General features: G+C 41.4%; 1 protein-coding gene across 1 annotated transcript in view; it reads left to right on the plus strand.

The window, feature by feature from the left end:
- The window catches only part of TTLL11 (tubulin tyrosine ligase-like family, member 11), a gene marked incomplete at its 5' end in the record, with an annotated part of 34,561 nt that extends 20,123 nt beyond the window's left edge, over nucleotides 1–14,438 (plus strand). The window contains 3 exons of the mRNA XM_010077002.1: nucleotides 6,992–7,249; nucleotides 9,735–9,841; nucleotides 14,149–14,438. Of these exons, the coding sequence (XP_010075304.1) occupies nucleotides 6,992–7,249; nucleotides 9,735–9,841; nucleotides 14,149–14,438 (655 nt within the window). The remainder of the gene's footprint in view (nucleotides 1–6,991; nucleotides 7,250–9,734; nucleotides 9,842–14,148) is intronic.
- Between the last annotated feature and the right edge of the window lie 2,654 nt (nucleotides 14,439–17,092).

The following is a 17,092-nucleotide window of genomic DNA, read 5'->3' on the forward strand; positions in this document are numbered from 1 at the left end:
CTGCACTGTAACATGCAAGTCTAAGCTTCGTACTCTGAACAAAATGCACTCCGGTCTTTTTTTATGATGGACTGAAGTAGCTGAGGGTCCTTTCCACTGGCTGCAGAGGGTATCTCAGCCGGCAGGTTTCGCTGACTTGGGATGCATGATTTGGGGAGAGCACTGAAAAAAGCTTAATTCTACCACTAATTGGAATTTGAAGGGAAGCAATTTTTTTTTCTGCATGATTTTTAGATATTTCTAAATACCAAAAATGAGACAATACAATTTGAATGAGGTTGTCATGTGCTTTTCAGTCTGAAGAGTTTCTTTGTGTTGAAAAATGCAGTGCAATGCGTCAGACGTTCTTACAAGACACCGGATTCAGTACTGGAGTTTAAATATTACTGCACTCCTTTGGCAAGTTCCCAGCGTTATGGGTTAATGTGTAAATGCTCGTTATTCTGGGGAGACTTACTCGGGCAACGGTGGGCACTATCTTATCAGTTTTAGATGAAGCACCCAAACCTGCAGCTTTGAGGTTTTGTTTTTCTTTTGCTACTTGACTTCCATCCACCTTCAAGGTCTTCCACTCTCCATTCTGTGTTGTTTTGAACTTCTGTAGATTTTTCCAGCGTGTGATAATATTGATGGGCTGCTTTGTGATATCCTCTGCTAGCTGCTCTCCTCCCTGGAGGAGCATCACAGCATCACTTGAAAATAACATGGATATACATGGCAGCTGGAAATACCAATTTGTTTGTGTGTTTTCTTTCCTTCTACAGGAATACTGTGATTTGTTGGGACCAAGTTGCAAATTATATCTTTTCCTGGCGAGATGTTTACTTTTCAAGACTTTTTTTTTTTTTTTTCTTGTTGTACCTGTAGGGTAAATGCAAGCATTTATTTTGCTAGCATTTGGTCTTAAATAGACATGGGATGAGAAGAGAAGGAAAAATGGAGATTATTTCTCTGATTTTTGCAGAAGCTTTATTATTCTCATCAGCTTCAGGCCATCAGAAAGTTACGTGTTCTCAGATACTGCACATAATGGGTGGGAATATTAGATCATAACCACATCTGAGAACTGTTTGCTTCTTCCCCTGTTCATACTCGTATAATCACGGTGAGGGAGTGCCAAGCAAGTTTTTAAGGGACAGCAAAATTAAGTGTTTGGGATTTTAGCTTGACTGAAGCATAGGCATCGAGCAGAAAAATAACATTTTCCCTCCTACAGATATCCTTCAGGTGTCAGTTCTGCAGGATCCTGGTTTTATTACATCAATCACAAGCAGCTTAAGGCTTCCAAAAACATAGTCACAGACAGATGTTGAGCCTGTCTAGGGATTAGAAATATCCTCTTCCATTAAGTATAAATTAATTTAATCACCAGGTATGAAAGATAAGCAGCATAAACATCATTCCCTGAAGCTTTCATTAAAATTAAAATTCTATTTAAAACTAGGCTCGTATTTTCTATGACTCGATCCCCCTTCAAAGAGATTATATCTGCTGTAAATTTTTACAGTGACAGAGTGACAGAAATTAATGTATTGGGGGCAGTGGTGTTCTCTATAATTTAACTTCTGCTGCTAGTCGTCTTTTAGCTGGAGAGATGATTGGCTTATTTTTAAGTAATAATTGGTCTCTCGTCTCTGAAAAAATGAGAAAGCACGAAAACTGCCTAGCACCCAGTTGCCACAAAATGCCAGCACAAAGCCAGTGACGTACCAGCAGTGGTGTTTTGTGTATGTAGCATTCACCTGCTTCAACAGGAGGATTATGGCTGATAAAACGCAGTTGCACTGCTGCCTTCTCCCCCGTTGGAGGGCAGGGCAAAGCTCCTTTTCCACCCCAGCAGCACCATGACTGCTTTCTAAGAATCATTTCCACATGAGAAGAAGTACCATGGGGTTTAGGTTTTTTTTTCTGTTGTACCATGAGACACTTGGTGGTCTAATTTGCTTTGGTTTCAGTATATTATCAGGCTGTACAGCTGGTTTGCCGGTGCAGACCCTGTATTTACTATTTTTAAGGCACTCTTGTCTGAAGAGACAGAAGAAACTCTGCAGAAATAATGAGGCACATAAGTACCTTAAAAGCAAATCGTGAACACAAATAAATCTACTAGGAATAATAAAAGCAACCTCTACAAAAAATAAAGTGTTGGGGGCCATCTTTAATGATCTTTGTTCTATAGTAATTTTTTGCTGCAGTGGAACCAAGGCCTTCGGTGCGGGTTCGGTGTTGTTTATGGGTTATTTCATTACGGTAATGCCATATTTTCTGCGGCACTCAGATGACAGGCAGTAGCATAAGCATTCACTGCTTCTGGTACATGAAAAATAATAAATCTTTAGCTAATGCAGACTGATACTATCATTATTCTTAAAAAGAGAAAGTTGGAAATAAAGAATCTCAGTTAATAATTAGGAAATAACTATTTTTTTTTCAGCACATTGCACCTGAGACTCCTCAGATGCATTTCTTCACTATAATGATTTAAATGATGTATTAAGGAATGGTATAGAAATAACACCAGAGGTCAAGTGCAGCTGTTACATCCCGCTGGATGGTTACCCCAGGTGTGTGGTGTCTGCTTGGTATCTCTAGAGAAGTCTCTCCTCTGTGCTGTGCTGCTGTACTGGTTCCTGTCATCACCTACTGGGGCAGGAGTTTAACGAAACGAGATTTAATCGCGGCATCACTGGCGAGCGCTTGCAGTGTTGGATATCAGGTTTGAAATGGTTCATGGGGTTGAGCTTTACTTTGAAATACAAGGGCATTAATGCAGCCTTTCTGACTTCTGATTTGTGTCATAGGCTCGTTGGAAACCTAAACACTTCTTTTCACGCATTTCTTTTTCAAGCACCCTAAAATTAACCCCTTTCTGATCTGGAAGATACTAAGATCACAGCAGCTAAATTGTCTAGGAGAATAAATTTTTTAGTGATTTAGTCTTAGATGTTTCCATAAGCTTTATTAAAATTGAAATTCTTTCTTAAAGATGCAGTTAATATTGTCACCACAGCTGATAATTTCTAAAGAGAGATCTGTCGTGAGCTGCAGAATTAGAGAAATTAATGTATTGAGGTCAGATGTTAGTATGTAAATTAAGCTTTGCTTTTATTCTGTATGGCAGCAGAAGCATTACCTTATATTTGACCTTCCATTCATTTAGCCTGACTCAGCTGCGTCAGTCAAAACAACGAATCCTGCGCAGCAGCTCTAAAGTGCGGGGCTCAGCTTTCTTCTCCTCCCCTTGCCTGTTGGAAATCCCAGGAGAAAGGAGCTAATGGAGGAAACCCGTGCAAGGTTCTCCTCCTGGAGATCTGGAGTTCCTCATCCCTTCCCCGCAGCTTCACTGCGGCGCCTGTCCACAGACACCGTGCGAGGTTTGCAGGGAGACGAGGGCACAGCGTGACTGTACAGCTGGGGCTGTTGTGCAAGGGGAAGCCCCGCGTGAGCCGGTGTATAGGATACTGCTTGGAAGTCACTTGCTGGAGTAAGAAAGGACTGGATGGTAAATACCCGTAGGAGATTTTAGTGTCATGTTGGGTCTGACAGGTGACATTTCAGAAATGTGTACTTCTCTATTCCCCAACTGACTGATGAATTAATGGTCGAAATGGAGGTGACAATCCCCCTGACCTATCGGTTGCTGCTGGACTTTGAGCTGGGCTCAGCTTTCCAGAGCTGTGCTGCCAGTGCTCGTACCGGTCGCTGACTGCTGGCCCTTGGGGAGCTGTGTCATCTGTTGCCCTTCTGGGGTGACGATGGCAGATGGGAGTGAAACACGAAAGAAAAAGTAATGGTGCATTGCAAGTGAGCGTAATTTATCTAGCACTAGGGCTAAAAATCTGGTGTGCACTGTTTCCTTGCAAAAATGTGCAGATCCCAGTAAAATTCTGTTTTTACAGGAACGGAGTCTGGCTGTAATACACCTGGCGAGGCAGTTGGTCTGAATTAGTTGTGTTGAGACCCCATTGAGATTGGGTGCGTACAAGGGTGTTGAATAGATCTACAGAAAATAAACTTTTATTGAAGTAGTGTCTGTGGTAGCAGTGGAGAATTATCCTCCGAATACAGTCAGTGTAAATGTTTGCAGTCCAGGTGAGTGTGCAGAGTAGGTGAGTCGATGTATCAGTTCAGGACAAGCTCTTGTGTGGGTTTGTTTCAGTAAGTCTTCGTTTTATTAAAAAATGCAAATTATATGATCAAATTGATGAAGCTGTAGTGCATTAGGAAAGGAAACATTAAGTGAAACCTAATGCAACTTCCTCAGCTCTGCTTGCATCTTTTAAAGTAAAGCTTTATATTTTTTTAACTGAAAACATTAACGATGAATGAATAATGGACAATCCCAAACACTCTTTAATTTAGAATGAGAAAGGGTTCATGCCTTCCAGGCGTCATTAAAATGAGAGTTATGTTACAAACAACACAACCTTCTCTCCTGTTGAGTACAAGGTTTCACAGTTGGTCAAGTTCTAGTTCAACTGGCTGAAGATTTGAATTTTTAAATTCACCAACAGACCTTTTAAGATTAAAAATAGAAGCCTGCATGCTTGTTGTTTCTTGGCTGTACGTACTCTCGCTCTTCTGGCAGCCAGAGGGTACTCCATGGTGGTGAAACCACTGTCCAGTCTTATATGAGAAAGAAGAAAACTAATAATTTATCACCTTAAACTTTACTTAACTAAAAAATAACATTGTTTTTATACTTTGCTGTCTGCAGCAAAGAGGAACATCACCCAAACCGTACCTAAGTTTTTTTAAGACCTTTTAGAATCTCAAAAAATGATCACATTTACAGATACTCAATATTGATGGATGCACGTGTGGACACAAAAGCAGTACCATTATTTTAGAAGTTTGTAACAATAGTCGTAGAAGAACAGATGCTTTGTGACTCGCAGCGCGACGCCCCGTCCGAGGAGGAATGGCCTGGCTGTTATCACACTGAGCCCCCAGAGGAGGCTGGACACGGATGCTTTTTACAAAGAACTGCTGCAACCTCTGACATTCAGAGTTCATAGAAATAATCTTGGAGCTGGCATTTGGTGCCGGGAGAGGTTCCAGCCTCGGTTCTGCACTGAGCAGTCGCGTCTGTGGTTCTGGTTTGGCCAGTGCTGCGGTGGGGGTGACCTGCTGCCCCGGGAAGGTGACATTGGGACGTGTGGAGGAGTTCAGAGCCCACATTCCAGCAGGGCTGGAAACTTGACCCTGAAAGTGTCTTTTAGAAATTAAGAGATCACAATTTAATTCATAACTTCTTTTTTTTTTTTTCAATTATTATTTTCTTTTTCTGTAAGGGCCCCTTGTCTTACAGCTGCCGTACATTTGTTTTCAACGTACCTCTCCCTAGAAGTTAAAATTATAACTTTGAAGTATTCTATACTGAAAGGGGACACAGCCTGGCAAGGGATTAACGTCTTTCATGGAAATAGAGTAGAAAAGAGAGGCCACAAATCCCACGGGGATGTTGGTTTGGATGACTGGCCGCAGGATGGCTGTATGAGGGCTGAGGAAATCTGCCTTTTGCAGTCGAAGTCGGAAGGTACACATTTCCTGTAGGTTTGACTTAATAACTTCTACGGTGCTGTGGGTGGATCGTAACGGTGTTGGTTGTTATCCTCTGCTGGAACAGAGCTTTTTGAAGGACACTAAATCTGCTCAGGAACACAACAGATCAATGTAGTAAAAGCACTAATTTTTTTAGTACCTAAATGTGAATTATACTTGTTCTGGACGATGGGTACTTAGAAAAATGACTGAAAGAGAATGAAAACCTGCTTAGTGCGTGCCAAATAATTACCATCAGCTATCAGACTTTCTGAACTTATGAGAATAGCAATCTTGAATTTTATCTAGATATGTCAAACATGGGAATAAAATACAAATATGTCATGCTGCATAAACATGTAACATTTATTTTGGAACATCATTATCTGGATCAGCTTTATTTAGGGAATTTGGCAACGACAATGAAGATGAAATAATGTATTTTGACAGAATGCACAGAGGATTTGAAGAAAAAATAATGAGATTGCCCAGAAATTGTCTTCTGAGTGGTGCCTGTATGCATTGATGCAAACTGTATCGCTTCTGAATGTATTGCTGGAATTTCTTCTTTGCAAATATATCTGACTGTACTTTTTGTACCTGACTTATCAGGGAAGGTAAAAGCTTCTAATCATTATTGGAAAATAAGTGTAAATATCATTAGATTATTACAATCTCTAAGAATTTCCCATTAAATATTCCATTAAATTCCATGAAACTCATCTTTTTTCTACATTTTTTTCTGCAGAAAATGCTGAAAAGTCATATGTCTTATACCATCATAATTTTGAGGTCCTAAATCTTTTCAAACAATACTCATTTTTATAATTTTGTAGCTGGATTCATAGCCATGCCCTGAATTTCTCAACACTGGTCATGTTTTCCGTCTGGTCTGCAGCTTGGGCAGTGCCCAGAAGGGACACAGCTAGAATTTGTGGCCGTTTAATACCAGCATAGCAAATTGCTGACCTCTGCCTAGGACACAGCAGCCAAAGGTCCGGGGTCAGGGTGACCGTGCGGTGTTCAGTGACCCGGCACCCGCTCTTACCTTCTTGGGGTGGTAAACCCAAGATGCTGATAAAGGAGTGGTTTAGTAAAAAACAAAATTTCAAAACTTACAGAAGAATGGTATGATAGTGCCCAGCTCCCGCTCATTTCAAGGGGATTTACGAGGTGATGGCAGCTCCCACAATTAACCTGGTGATGGCACGGCATCTCTTTGTCAGGTGTAATTATAGGTGTTGTCTTTGGCATCAGCTCGTTATCCTTTTCAGTACTCCTGCAACATGATTTCTGCTTTAGGGAGCCTTAGTATTTGTTCTTGATTTTTCATTATTGTAAAGATCTCATAAAATGTTTTATAATGAAAACAAAATCCAGAGAGAGAGAGAGAATATGCATTCTTGTGAGAATTTAACAGAAGATGCAATTATTTTATGTGCTACAGGTGTCAGCCTTTGGAGCACGTGTCAGAAGCAAACGAAGAGCTGCTGGGCGCCGGTCGGGCAGACAGACCGGAACGCGAGGGCACGCGGAGCCCGGAGGCTGGGCTCCCCTCCCTCTGCCTCAAGCAGGTGTTCCCCAAGTACGCCAAGCAGTTCAACTACCTGCGCCTTGTGGACAGAGTGGCTGCGCTGTTCATCCGATTTCTTGGTGTAAAAGGGACAACAAAGTTGGGGCCAACAGCTTTCCGAACGTTTATAAGGTTAGTAAGGTGGATTTCTTTAGGAATTACTTAAAGCGCAGTCCAGCAGTCAGAAGGTCCCGATCCCGCGGGGCAGTGCTGCTGTCCCTGGGCTTACCTTACGTTTTGTTGAATAAACGCAGGTGCTAACAGTGGCACGCTTTTAGCTTGTATGTTTAGTAATGCCCTCCAAAGCGACTTTCCCCCCTTTTCTTTTTCTTTTTTTAATAGAATAGATATATTTTTATAATTCTAAGCTCCCAAAATACCTGACCTATGAAACTGTGTCTAGTAGGAACTAGGACTAGTAGGAACAGTCTTTTTTTCATGTCTTTATTATTTTTTTTCTTCCATGTCTTTATTCTTTTTTTTTTTTTTTTCCCATGTCTTTATTCTACAGCAGATCAGTGATACTTTGGGAGATACTATTTGCAGCCTTGGTCAACATGTCATGTTCCTAGTAAATTGTAGGAATACCACTGTGAAAAAGTGACAGCCGAAACTGGGTCACTTGAGATGTGGTTCCGCTGGCTGGGGGGGCACAGCCATCGGCCCCAGGCTGCAGGAAAGGGTTCCCAAATGCTGGTTGCTGATGTGTTGTGTGCTAAGGATTTGCATTGTGAAATTGCAACTTGCAATGGCAAGGAACTCAATTTATTTTTTTCGCACACTTTTTGAGGTTTTTTTTCATTGTTTTTTATGGATATATCTGTTCTAGTCATGGTACAAATATCTCATTTTCTGTCTTTCATTGACAATGACAAAGGAAAGCAGCAGCAGCAGCAGATGTACTCTTAAAATACAGATCCTGTTTCTATGCAGATCCATTTAGCATTCAGGAATGAATATAAACAATTTGATTTATACAAATTACAATATATAGAAAAAGACTGAAGGCATCTGCTCTATCCACAGACCAGTACGGGATTGTTTCCAGTTCTGTATTTTCTATTGTTTAGCCCAGCCTTAATTTGGCACTTGTCAGAGGAACACAGAATAAATGCCAACATTTCTTTTAAGTCTGTTAAAATAAATTGTCATATCTCAATGAAACAGTGTTTGCAGTTTCCTAATGCATATTAAATTAAGCTTTTTAATATTGGCAAATATTCTGTTTATTTTTTTCCCAGAGGATCTACACCATCTATATGGCCCTTTCCTGAAATGCTGTCATTCCCACTCATTTCAGAAACACGGTCATGTTTCTAAGGTGTGTGCTGTGCCACCTTGCAGTAATAAAATGGTGCCCAAGTGTGATTTTGTGTGTGTGTGGGGGCAAGTGGTTGCAGAAACTGTCCACTCAAATTTTAGCTAATCAAAATCTGTTCCCCTTCAATAATTTCTTCATTCTAAAAAATAACTAAAAGGGAAAACTGGTCCTTGCTTGGATGTTGCCCAAGAATTTTGTGGGGGACTATCTAGGCCAGACTTCGACTCTGTTTTAAGGGACCCCTGCTTAGACCACTGAAGAGTAAGATTCTTTTAAATTATCCAGGTTTTGGGTTGGGGTTTGTTTTTGGTTTTGTTTTGCTTTCTTTTCTTTTCTGGCCAGAATTTTTGGCCAGCTCTTTGGCACGTGCACGAGTTCCAGCCAGGCTGCCAGACATCTGGAAATCCTGGACAGATGGACAGTTCTCATATCCTGATCAACAGCACACCGCAGGCTCCGGCCACACAAGTGTCAGATCTCCTGCATGTGCTTATCGCCCAGTGCCCGAGATGCATCCAGAGACGCTGCTGCTGTCCAGGCAGCGTTCGGTAACGCCCAGGGTAAATCTGTTCCCTGGTCAGGCATGAAGAAATAATTCTTTGCCTGAAAGCTTTCCTCCAACCCTTTTCAAACAGCATCAGTCAGGCAGATAAAAGAATATTTCTCTGGGCAAGCTCTGTCTCACGTAGATAGTCTGTGCAGGTTGGTGCTGGGTTTTGCAACGTCCCAGTTGATTCCATTCTGTTACAGCCTCACAAAGAGCGCTAGCAATAGCCCAGGAGAAGGCTGTGTGTAACTGTCAACTCATATTTTTAATTGAAATATTGAGGATTTTCTTATTTCTTTTTTGTTTTCTTTTTTCCCCTGCTTTGTTGCAAAACCAAAATAAGCTGGTTAATCAGTCATCTGCCCTGCTGCCTTTTTGTGGCCTGAGATTGCCATGAGATCGCACGTGCAAACCAGGTTGAGATAAATGCATCGAAGTGGGCTGCTCCCACTGAGCCGCTGCTCCTCCTGCCCAGAGCCGCTTCGGGCAGAGTGGTGCCTGTGTGATCCCAGCAGGCAGCAGGACTAGGTACATGCAGGAGATGTGAAAAATTCAGGACCTTTACCATTTCAGATGTGGACACTTAATGCTGTGTTTTATCAGAGTAAGCATGATACCGTGGGCGTGTACGTATGACATGGGTAAACTTTTCTCCTGATGTTCTCTCCGTTGCCCTTGCAGAATTTTTCGTAACTTGGAAGTTTGGACATAATCAGAATTTTCTCTTTATTTTGTCTTTTTTTTAACAGAAACTGCAAACTGAGTAACAGCAGTTTTTCAATGGCTTCTGTAGATATCTTGTATATTGATATCACGAGAAGGTGGAATAGCATGGGAATTGACCACAAAGAATCAGGTAACACTGTTTTGTGTTTGAAGACTATGGCAGCTGGTTTTTTGTAGTTTTGGGAGCTCAAGCACACCTCAAACATTCAGTAAAAATAATGGGAACAAGGTGTGCACATCTGAGGCATGTACATGTGCAACAAACTCTTCTGTTTAGTTCTGTGGCACTTTCCCTTTATATGTAGAATAGATCACTCTTAGTTTTCAATTTATTTATTGGAACAAGTCTTATCCAGGGCCATATTTATGGCTGCAATTTTGCATTTATAATTCTTGCTGCTGTTTGCAGAGATGTGTTTAAAAACATTCCCTGTGGAACCTCCAACTTAATTACAGTGCAGGAAGGTATGTCCATAGAGTGGCTTTTCCATGGTCTATCAAAAACCAACCAACCAAAAAGCTGTGCAGGAGGTAGGGATAAATACACTTAACGTCTCTTTTTTATTTAATTCTGTTCCCCAAACAGGTTACTCTGGGGACAAACAAAACTACCAGTATTACTTTTCCTTTTCCAAAGAGTTCTCCTCCCCCTGCCCAACAGTGTATTCTCTTTTTGTCACCTTCGTTGCCCTGGCGATGGGTAAGGGAAGGGCAGTGGGTTTCTGCACAGACTCGCACAGTGCTCGGCTAGTAAATACCCTCTTGTTAAGGAAGAGTCGCAGCGCTTTTTGCTACAAGCCCCCTTACTGGAAGTTGTGCTCCTGTGTGTTCATATGGGAGCATGAGTCAGTTTCAGTCACTTGTAAACATTTTTACATCCAGCTTGGATTGTAAAGCTCAGTGCAGGAGTGTACTCAGAATGGCTGAGAGGCTTTTATCCGAAATTCAGCTACCCCAGCAACGAGTCACTTGTCCTTCAGCCGCTCACAGGCACCTTCTGCAGGCGGTGCCAGGTCCATCCCACAGCGTGCCACCCAGTGTCCTCCCCGTTGAGCAGCCTCGGGGAGAAACGTTACAAATCATTCCTTTAAATTATTTATTTCTAACTTAGGAATATGCATTAAACTTAAAATACAGCACTTAAAGATGTCAGGCGAGAACAAAGGCTGTGGGATGTTGTTTGCTAAACAGCAGTAAGGATTTTCTACAGTTTTAAAGCCAAAAGGAAAATATTTCTTAAACTGTGTGATCCTATTCCCAGCTTCCTTGCTCATTTACTGTGTTACCATCACTTATCTTCTTGATAGTGCAGTTGAGTGGTTGCAAAATGGAACAGAAATCCTTTCCTATTTACACTGTGGCGTTTAGAATATTAACCTGTTACAAGGAATCTCTCACAGTTTAATAAGCCGGCCAGAGGGAGCATTCCAGCCATGCCTTTGGGTTTCTGTTTAAAGTTTGATTACATTGTTTGGTTATTTTTTCTGGATTTATACATAAACATGAAAATCATTTTCAACTCCTGAAAAAACCAGCTCTCTCTCAGACTGCCCAGATCCCTGCTGTATAAATCCCATTGCTCAGTCTGAAGTTGCTCTAAACTCTCTGCAGTTCACCTGTACCCATGGTGGGCTTCGTCCACATTCACTTCTTGGGCTTTTAAGACAGATTTTTCATAAATTCCTTTCAAAGGAAAACAAACTAATTGAAATGCCAGTGTTTTCTTCTTTCCTGAGTTTGGCTCTTATCTCCTGCTCACACTAAAGCAGAGCTGTTCGTAGATGTAATGACTTTCCCGCAGCGAGGAACGGTGACAATAGCTTTGGATCCACCCCGATAACCCTGGGACCCCAGCGCTGACTTTGTACGTGCAGATCAGGGAGATAACTTTCTCATGTAAATATTTGCTGTGTTGAAGTTTAGAAAAGATTTCTCTCAACAAAAAAAACCTCTTCAAACCTAGTTTTTCTAAATGTTTGAGTATGTTTTTTTTTCCTTAAGTGGCAGCACACTATTGCTGCAGCGTTAAAGCTTCATGGGCACCTGATCCATGTATTTTAGGTATCATTTTGTGAGGTGTTAACGACGAGCTGGTGAGTTTGTTATTGACCTTTATGAACAAAATCTATTGAAAATGAATCAACAGAAGAAAACCGGTATAATTTGCTAGAGAAACAAACAGCCAACCCAGCCTTCAGCAGTGAATGACCTCCCCATCTGCGTTGGTCCCATTTTTAGATCTGAGATGGTAATCTATCAAATAGCACAGTTCAGGGATTATTTTCTTGTTATATTAATGCCCTAAATACACCATTTAATAGATAGCTTAATTTCTAAAATTGCTCTGACATTTTTATATGAACTTAAGTACGTAAATTTGGCAATTTTTCCATAGCTTTTGTAAAATGTTGAATAATGTCAATGGCGCTCATATTCCCATCTCAACAACGAGAAGTTGTTCATGACATCATTTTTTTGAGCTATTTATAGCAGGAAAACAGCAGCTGAAGTATTCTGGGCGGTTTTATACCACTGTTCCTCGTGGCTGTCAAGGAGGATTGCCAAGGTTCCATTTCAATCAGTGTGGGATAAAGAAATCCACCTCTATGCGGCCGGTATGAACTAGCACAGCTAGTCACAGCTGCAGCTGGCATCTTCCCAGAAATTGGTGCAAGTTATATTTTTATATAAGAAGCTGAACATGGGCATCAATGTATATATTCCTGCATCTTTTTAAAAAAAATGCTAAAATAGCAAAAGAATCAAGTCTCCAAGTTGAGACTGACTTTTGTATTTGTTATCCCACCCCCATAAATACATCTCCTGCATAAACCCAGCCATTTCTCTTGGCTTGGCGTTTGCCCCACTTCCAGCCGGAACCAACGCGGTGACTATTGTACAACAGCAGCTTCTAACTTCTGTCATTAAGTGCTTCACATGAGTGCCACTTACGGGGGAGGAAGTGTGTGTGCTACCAAAGGTGCTTTCCCTGCCTGCGGCTCACCGTGACTGATAAAATAATTTCCCGAGCTGGCAGCTGCTGCTTTCAGATAACCCAACGGTTCCTTTGTGAGCTTTTGGACAGCCAAGATCAGAAGTGACCCCAGCCGCAGTCTTAGTTGAAAGAAATTATACTTCAGAATGTAATTGTAATATTTTGAAAAGGTGCCTTTCCTGCAGCATCAATAAGCCAACATTAAGTTAAAAAAGCCCAAACCTTTCAATATCTCACCCAAAAAATAATCTTAAGTGTATGTTCAAACTGGGAGAGCCAGTTCAAGCACAAAGCGGCTGTAACTGTACCTTGGTGCTGGCGTTCTGCAGAACCACTTGTGGTCTGGCTTCTTAATTAAGAATGAAAGTAGGTATTACTTCAAGGTTTTAAATACAATAATTAGTGCTAATATGCAGCCCCTTTCCGTTGGCTGTGGTACTGTGTTATTAGCAAGATGTGATCAAACCACACCTGAAGGGTCTGTACTGCAGCAGGTGCCTTCTGCAGGGGACTTTGTGAAGGGGCAGAGCAGAGAGTTTTATTATAGCAGAGAATTTTTTTGGCACTGCCTTGCTTTCCCTTTGTACACACTTAAATTGTCTTTCATTCAGTGGAAACAAAACTACTCTTGTAGAGTTCCTGGGTATGGCTGAGAAGATGGCCTCGTCACCTTCGAGAGGAAGGCTGGGGATTGGTACCAAGAGCAATCTTTGCAGAGGGAAAGCAACACTTCAAATAAACTCACTTCTGCGATTCGGTGCTACCTGGTAATGGGGTTATTTTTATAGTGCTCCAGACTGAAATGACATACTGTTTCAATAGTTCCACATCTGAACTTTTGTTTTAGGTCCATCTCTAAAAATACAAGGTTTAAATGACCCAATTCAGGTGCCTGTATAAACTTGTTTTTCTCTCCCGGTGGATTGTTTTCCTTGAAGCTCAGAATGTTACCGCATGTCTCATTTGGTTTCAATTTAATATCTGAGGCAGCAGACATCAAGGCTGATGTGACACCAATTTTAATTGTACAACAGCTTAAATCAGTTGTTGCTGTATGGGTTTGCCTGTGGATGCCAGGCTGCTGGTCAGGCTGATGTTGGTTAAACAAGGAGCCTCAGTGACAGTGAGTGTCACCCGTCCGTAACCCAGCCTGGGCATGCCCTGTGCTGAAACATGGAATGAGCTCGTGTGCACATTACATACAAATAAAACCTTGTCTTTTGGTTTTTGAAGGACAGGCAGTTTCTTTTCCTAGTGAGCATTCCAGATGGCTGCTGTTTAATTTAAAAGATATTAACCAACATGATTGTATGTGTCCACACCCAGCACGCCCATGTTTGACCTTGGTGCTAAAGAAAACAGAGATATCATTATGTTTAAAGAACGCAGTTTGCTAGAGAACACTGGGCAGTGAATCTCCTATAAACACCTTTTCCTTGCAGGAATGTGTTTGCAAGCCTTTGTTGAAGCTTTCTTCTGCCTGGCTCAGAAAAAATTCAAGTCCCTTCCACTTCATGAGCAAGTGGCATCGCTGATCGATTTTTGTGAGTATCATCTGGCTGCCCTGGATGAGAAGCGCCTGGTTTGTGGCCGCGGGATCGTGGAGCGCCGAAGTGCAGTAGTTCCTTGTCAGGCAGATGGACTTCACCTTACACCAGCTGCACATACACCCCTCCTGAATCGCACGGCCGTGGCTAGTAAATTTGGAGATAATAGAAATAATCGCTATTAACAGTGCTAATGCCCCAGGACAGAACTGAGAATTAATCCCCATGTATGTACGTGTGCTGCAGGAGGTGAGACAGACTCTTGAATTCCTTCATCTGATAGTCATAATTATTTATTTCATCTTATTTTATTTACACTCTTCAAAAAGCCTGTTGCAAGCTCTCGTTCCCAAGCAGTGATCCTGGCAATGGCTATTGATTTACCTCTCCGCTGGACCCACAGCACTCCTCACACGACAAGCTGTGCTTTCATCCCGCACCTGGGAAGACAAGGACCCAAGTACAGAGGGATGATAACCAGCATCATGGGATTGTTGCACTGATCGAGAGGCACGCTGCATCAAAGGAATTACAGTGCTTTGCATGCACTGGATGTGTCGTGGAAACCAAGTAAGGGGCTGCAGTCCCAAGTACCAGTTGGGGACTTTGGAAAACTGAAACCTGGAATTATGTTTGTGGTCAGACTGCAGGCTTGGGCCCTCTTCGTTCGCTGGCGTGGACTGTGCATGTTGGAATCAATACAGATTTGGTCATTGGCTGTGTACTTATTTGTTACAGTCAGTCTTAAAACACTGAAATCATATTTTGGCTTCTACTTCTTTGTACATGTCTTTGCCATGACAAGTACTGTTACTTTTCTAAAGAAAAACTAAAGATGTCTGTCCTTTTGCTTCCACAGAACCAATCAGCTCACACTTGTTCACAGAAAAAAGTTACTTAATTAAGTCCAGTTTGGTGAATCAAGTGGTGATTTTGTCTTCAGGTACAGAGCACTGCTTCTGCAGGAAGCTTTACAGTGTAACGGCCTAAGAGATCATTTAAATTCCTGTGAAACCAACCCTGTCACTGACTTCAGGCTAAACTAATTGTGTTTGAGGTTTGCTTATTTTTTCCCTTTTGCATGTTCATTACCCTGTTCGAACCTGCAGTAACATCTAGAGCACATTTTTTTTGTGTGTGTGTTTGTTTTTGCACATATTCTTCATTTTTTCCCTTAAATAACAGAATAACTCAGTACAAATTAGATCTATATTATTTAACAGGATATTTTGCCAAGAATGCCGGGCTATACCACTGGAGTTGTACAGAGTAGTCTTATTTTTAAAGAAATGAACCATGACTTCTAAAATCGCACTCGTCTTGGGGGAGGGCTAAGCAGAACATCAGACTGGCTGAAGGCACAGGAGTAACTTGGAACTTCAGGGCTGTTCACTCAAATTCTTTTTGGTCTCTGATTTTATTACAATAACGTACATCTACATCCAAGCTTGATTTTCCTCCTTTGTTCTATTCTTTAATGTTAACGAGTCTGCTTGTGTTCGAGTGTTCTTCACACTGTCAAAAATCGCAAAGCTGTGAGATGACACAGCGTCTGGGCATTCAGGTTTGGATTGGAGAAAATTACCTGAGCTCAATGCCAAAATGATCCCATGGCTGGTGCATCAGAAACGTGACCTTGGAAGCACATTGTCAGCGCAGAGGGAATCCACCCAGCTCGTGTCATGGACTAAATGCACCCACAGCATTGAGGGAGTTTTTACTGCAGGAAAAGTTTAGAGTTTCGATCCTGATGTTCGTTTTAAGCAGCATGCATTTTTCCTACGTGGCAATCAGCAGCATGGCAATACAATGCAGAAGGCAGCTGAGCCCACAAGAAACTAATCCCCAGCATGTGTTACTATGGGATGTGGGCGTCCCTTCTTCTGTCCTTTTCTGTAGCACCAATAAGAGTAGTGGTAGATGATCTTTTTTAGTTCAAGGACTAGACTGTTTGAAATTTTATGTATTATACATAAGAGGACAATTGTAGACTAATGCCACTGCCCTCAGCCTTGTTTAAGTTTCATGAAGATTATTGCAGTATGAAGATAAAATGCCAAACTCCAAGGTCTGGCATCTGTCAGAACAAATGAAGCTGAAAGGGTCATTTTTTTTCACACTTTCATTGTAATATATTTGAAGACATTCACAAGTTGAAAAATGGTTACTTCTCATTTTGTGACATCTGACATTTGTCTTGCGATTGGCAGTGTGTTACTAGAAAATAGCTTACAGTTTCTCTCATCTTGTGATTGATGTCCTGTAAAGACAGAGTCATAGAAGAGTTGGATTTGAAATGCTACAACTGCGAATGCCGTTCCTTACAGCTTTCAAATAGCACGATCTATGGCCTAAAATTTCCAGGCTTTACTATTGTATAAGCTACCCTGATATCAGTGGAATAAATTAATTACTGTATATAATGAACACTGGTAAGATCTCTCTCTGTTTTGGAGATCTTTACAGTCTCTGGATCTAACACAGATTTTTATAGCACCACACAGGCTGATGCAGTACGTGCCCTGTTTATCTCCCTCTTCAAACATGAAGGGATCTTTGTAGAATAGTCAAAATATTCAGTTATCTGCCTCTAGTAATCCAGTGTTCATGTATGTATATAGCTGGAGAACTGAATGCCATATGATTCTCAGGGGGAGGAGGAGGATAAAACAGGAGTGTACTGTAGAGACTCAGTGACAAAGTCACCTTTCTCTTCCCTGCCATCTCATGCAATTTCCTCTGAATATTATTTAGCATCCAAAGCAATTCCACATAGCCTTTAAGTTACCAGGCTGTGCCATGCAAAAAAAAATGACCAGAGTCGCTTTATTCAGAATAA

This window comes from Pterocles gutturalis, unplaced genomic scaffold (assembly GCF_000699245.1).
Source record: "Pterocles gutturalis isolate BGI_N339 unplaced genomic scaffold, ASM69924v1 scaffold14818, whole genome shotgun sequence".
Taxonomy (NCBI): Eukaryota; Metazoa; Chordata; class Aves; order Pterocliformes; family Pteroclidae; genus Pterocles; species Pterocles gutturalis.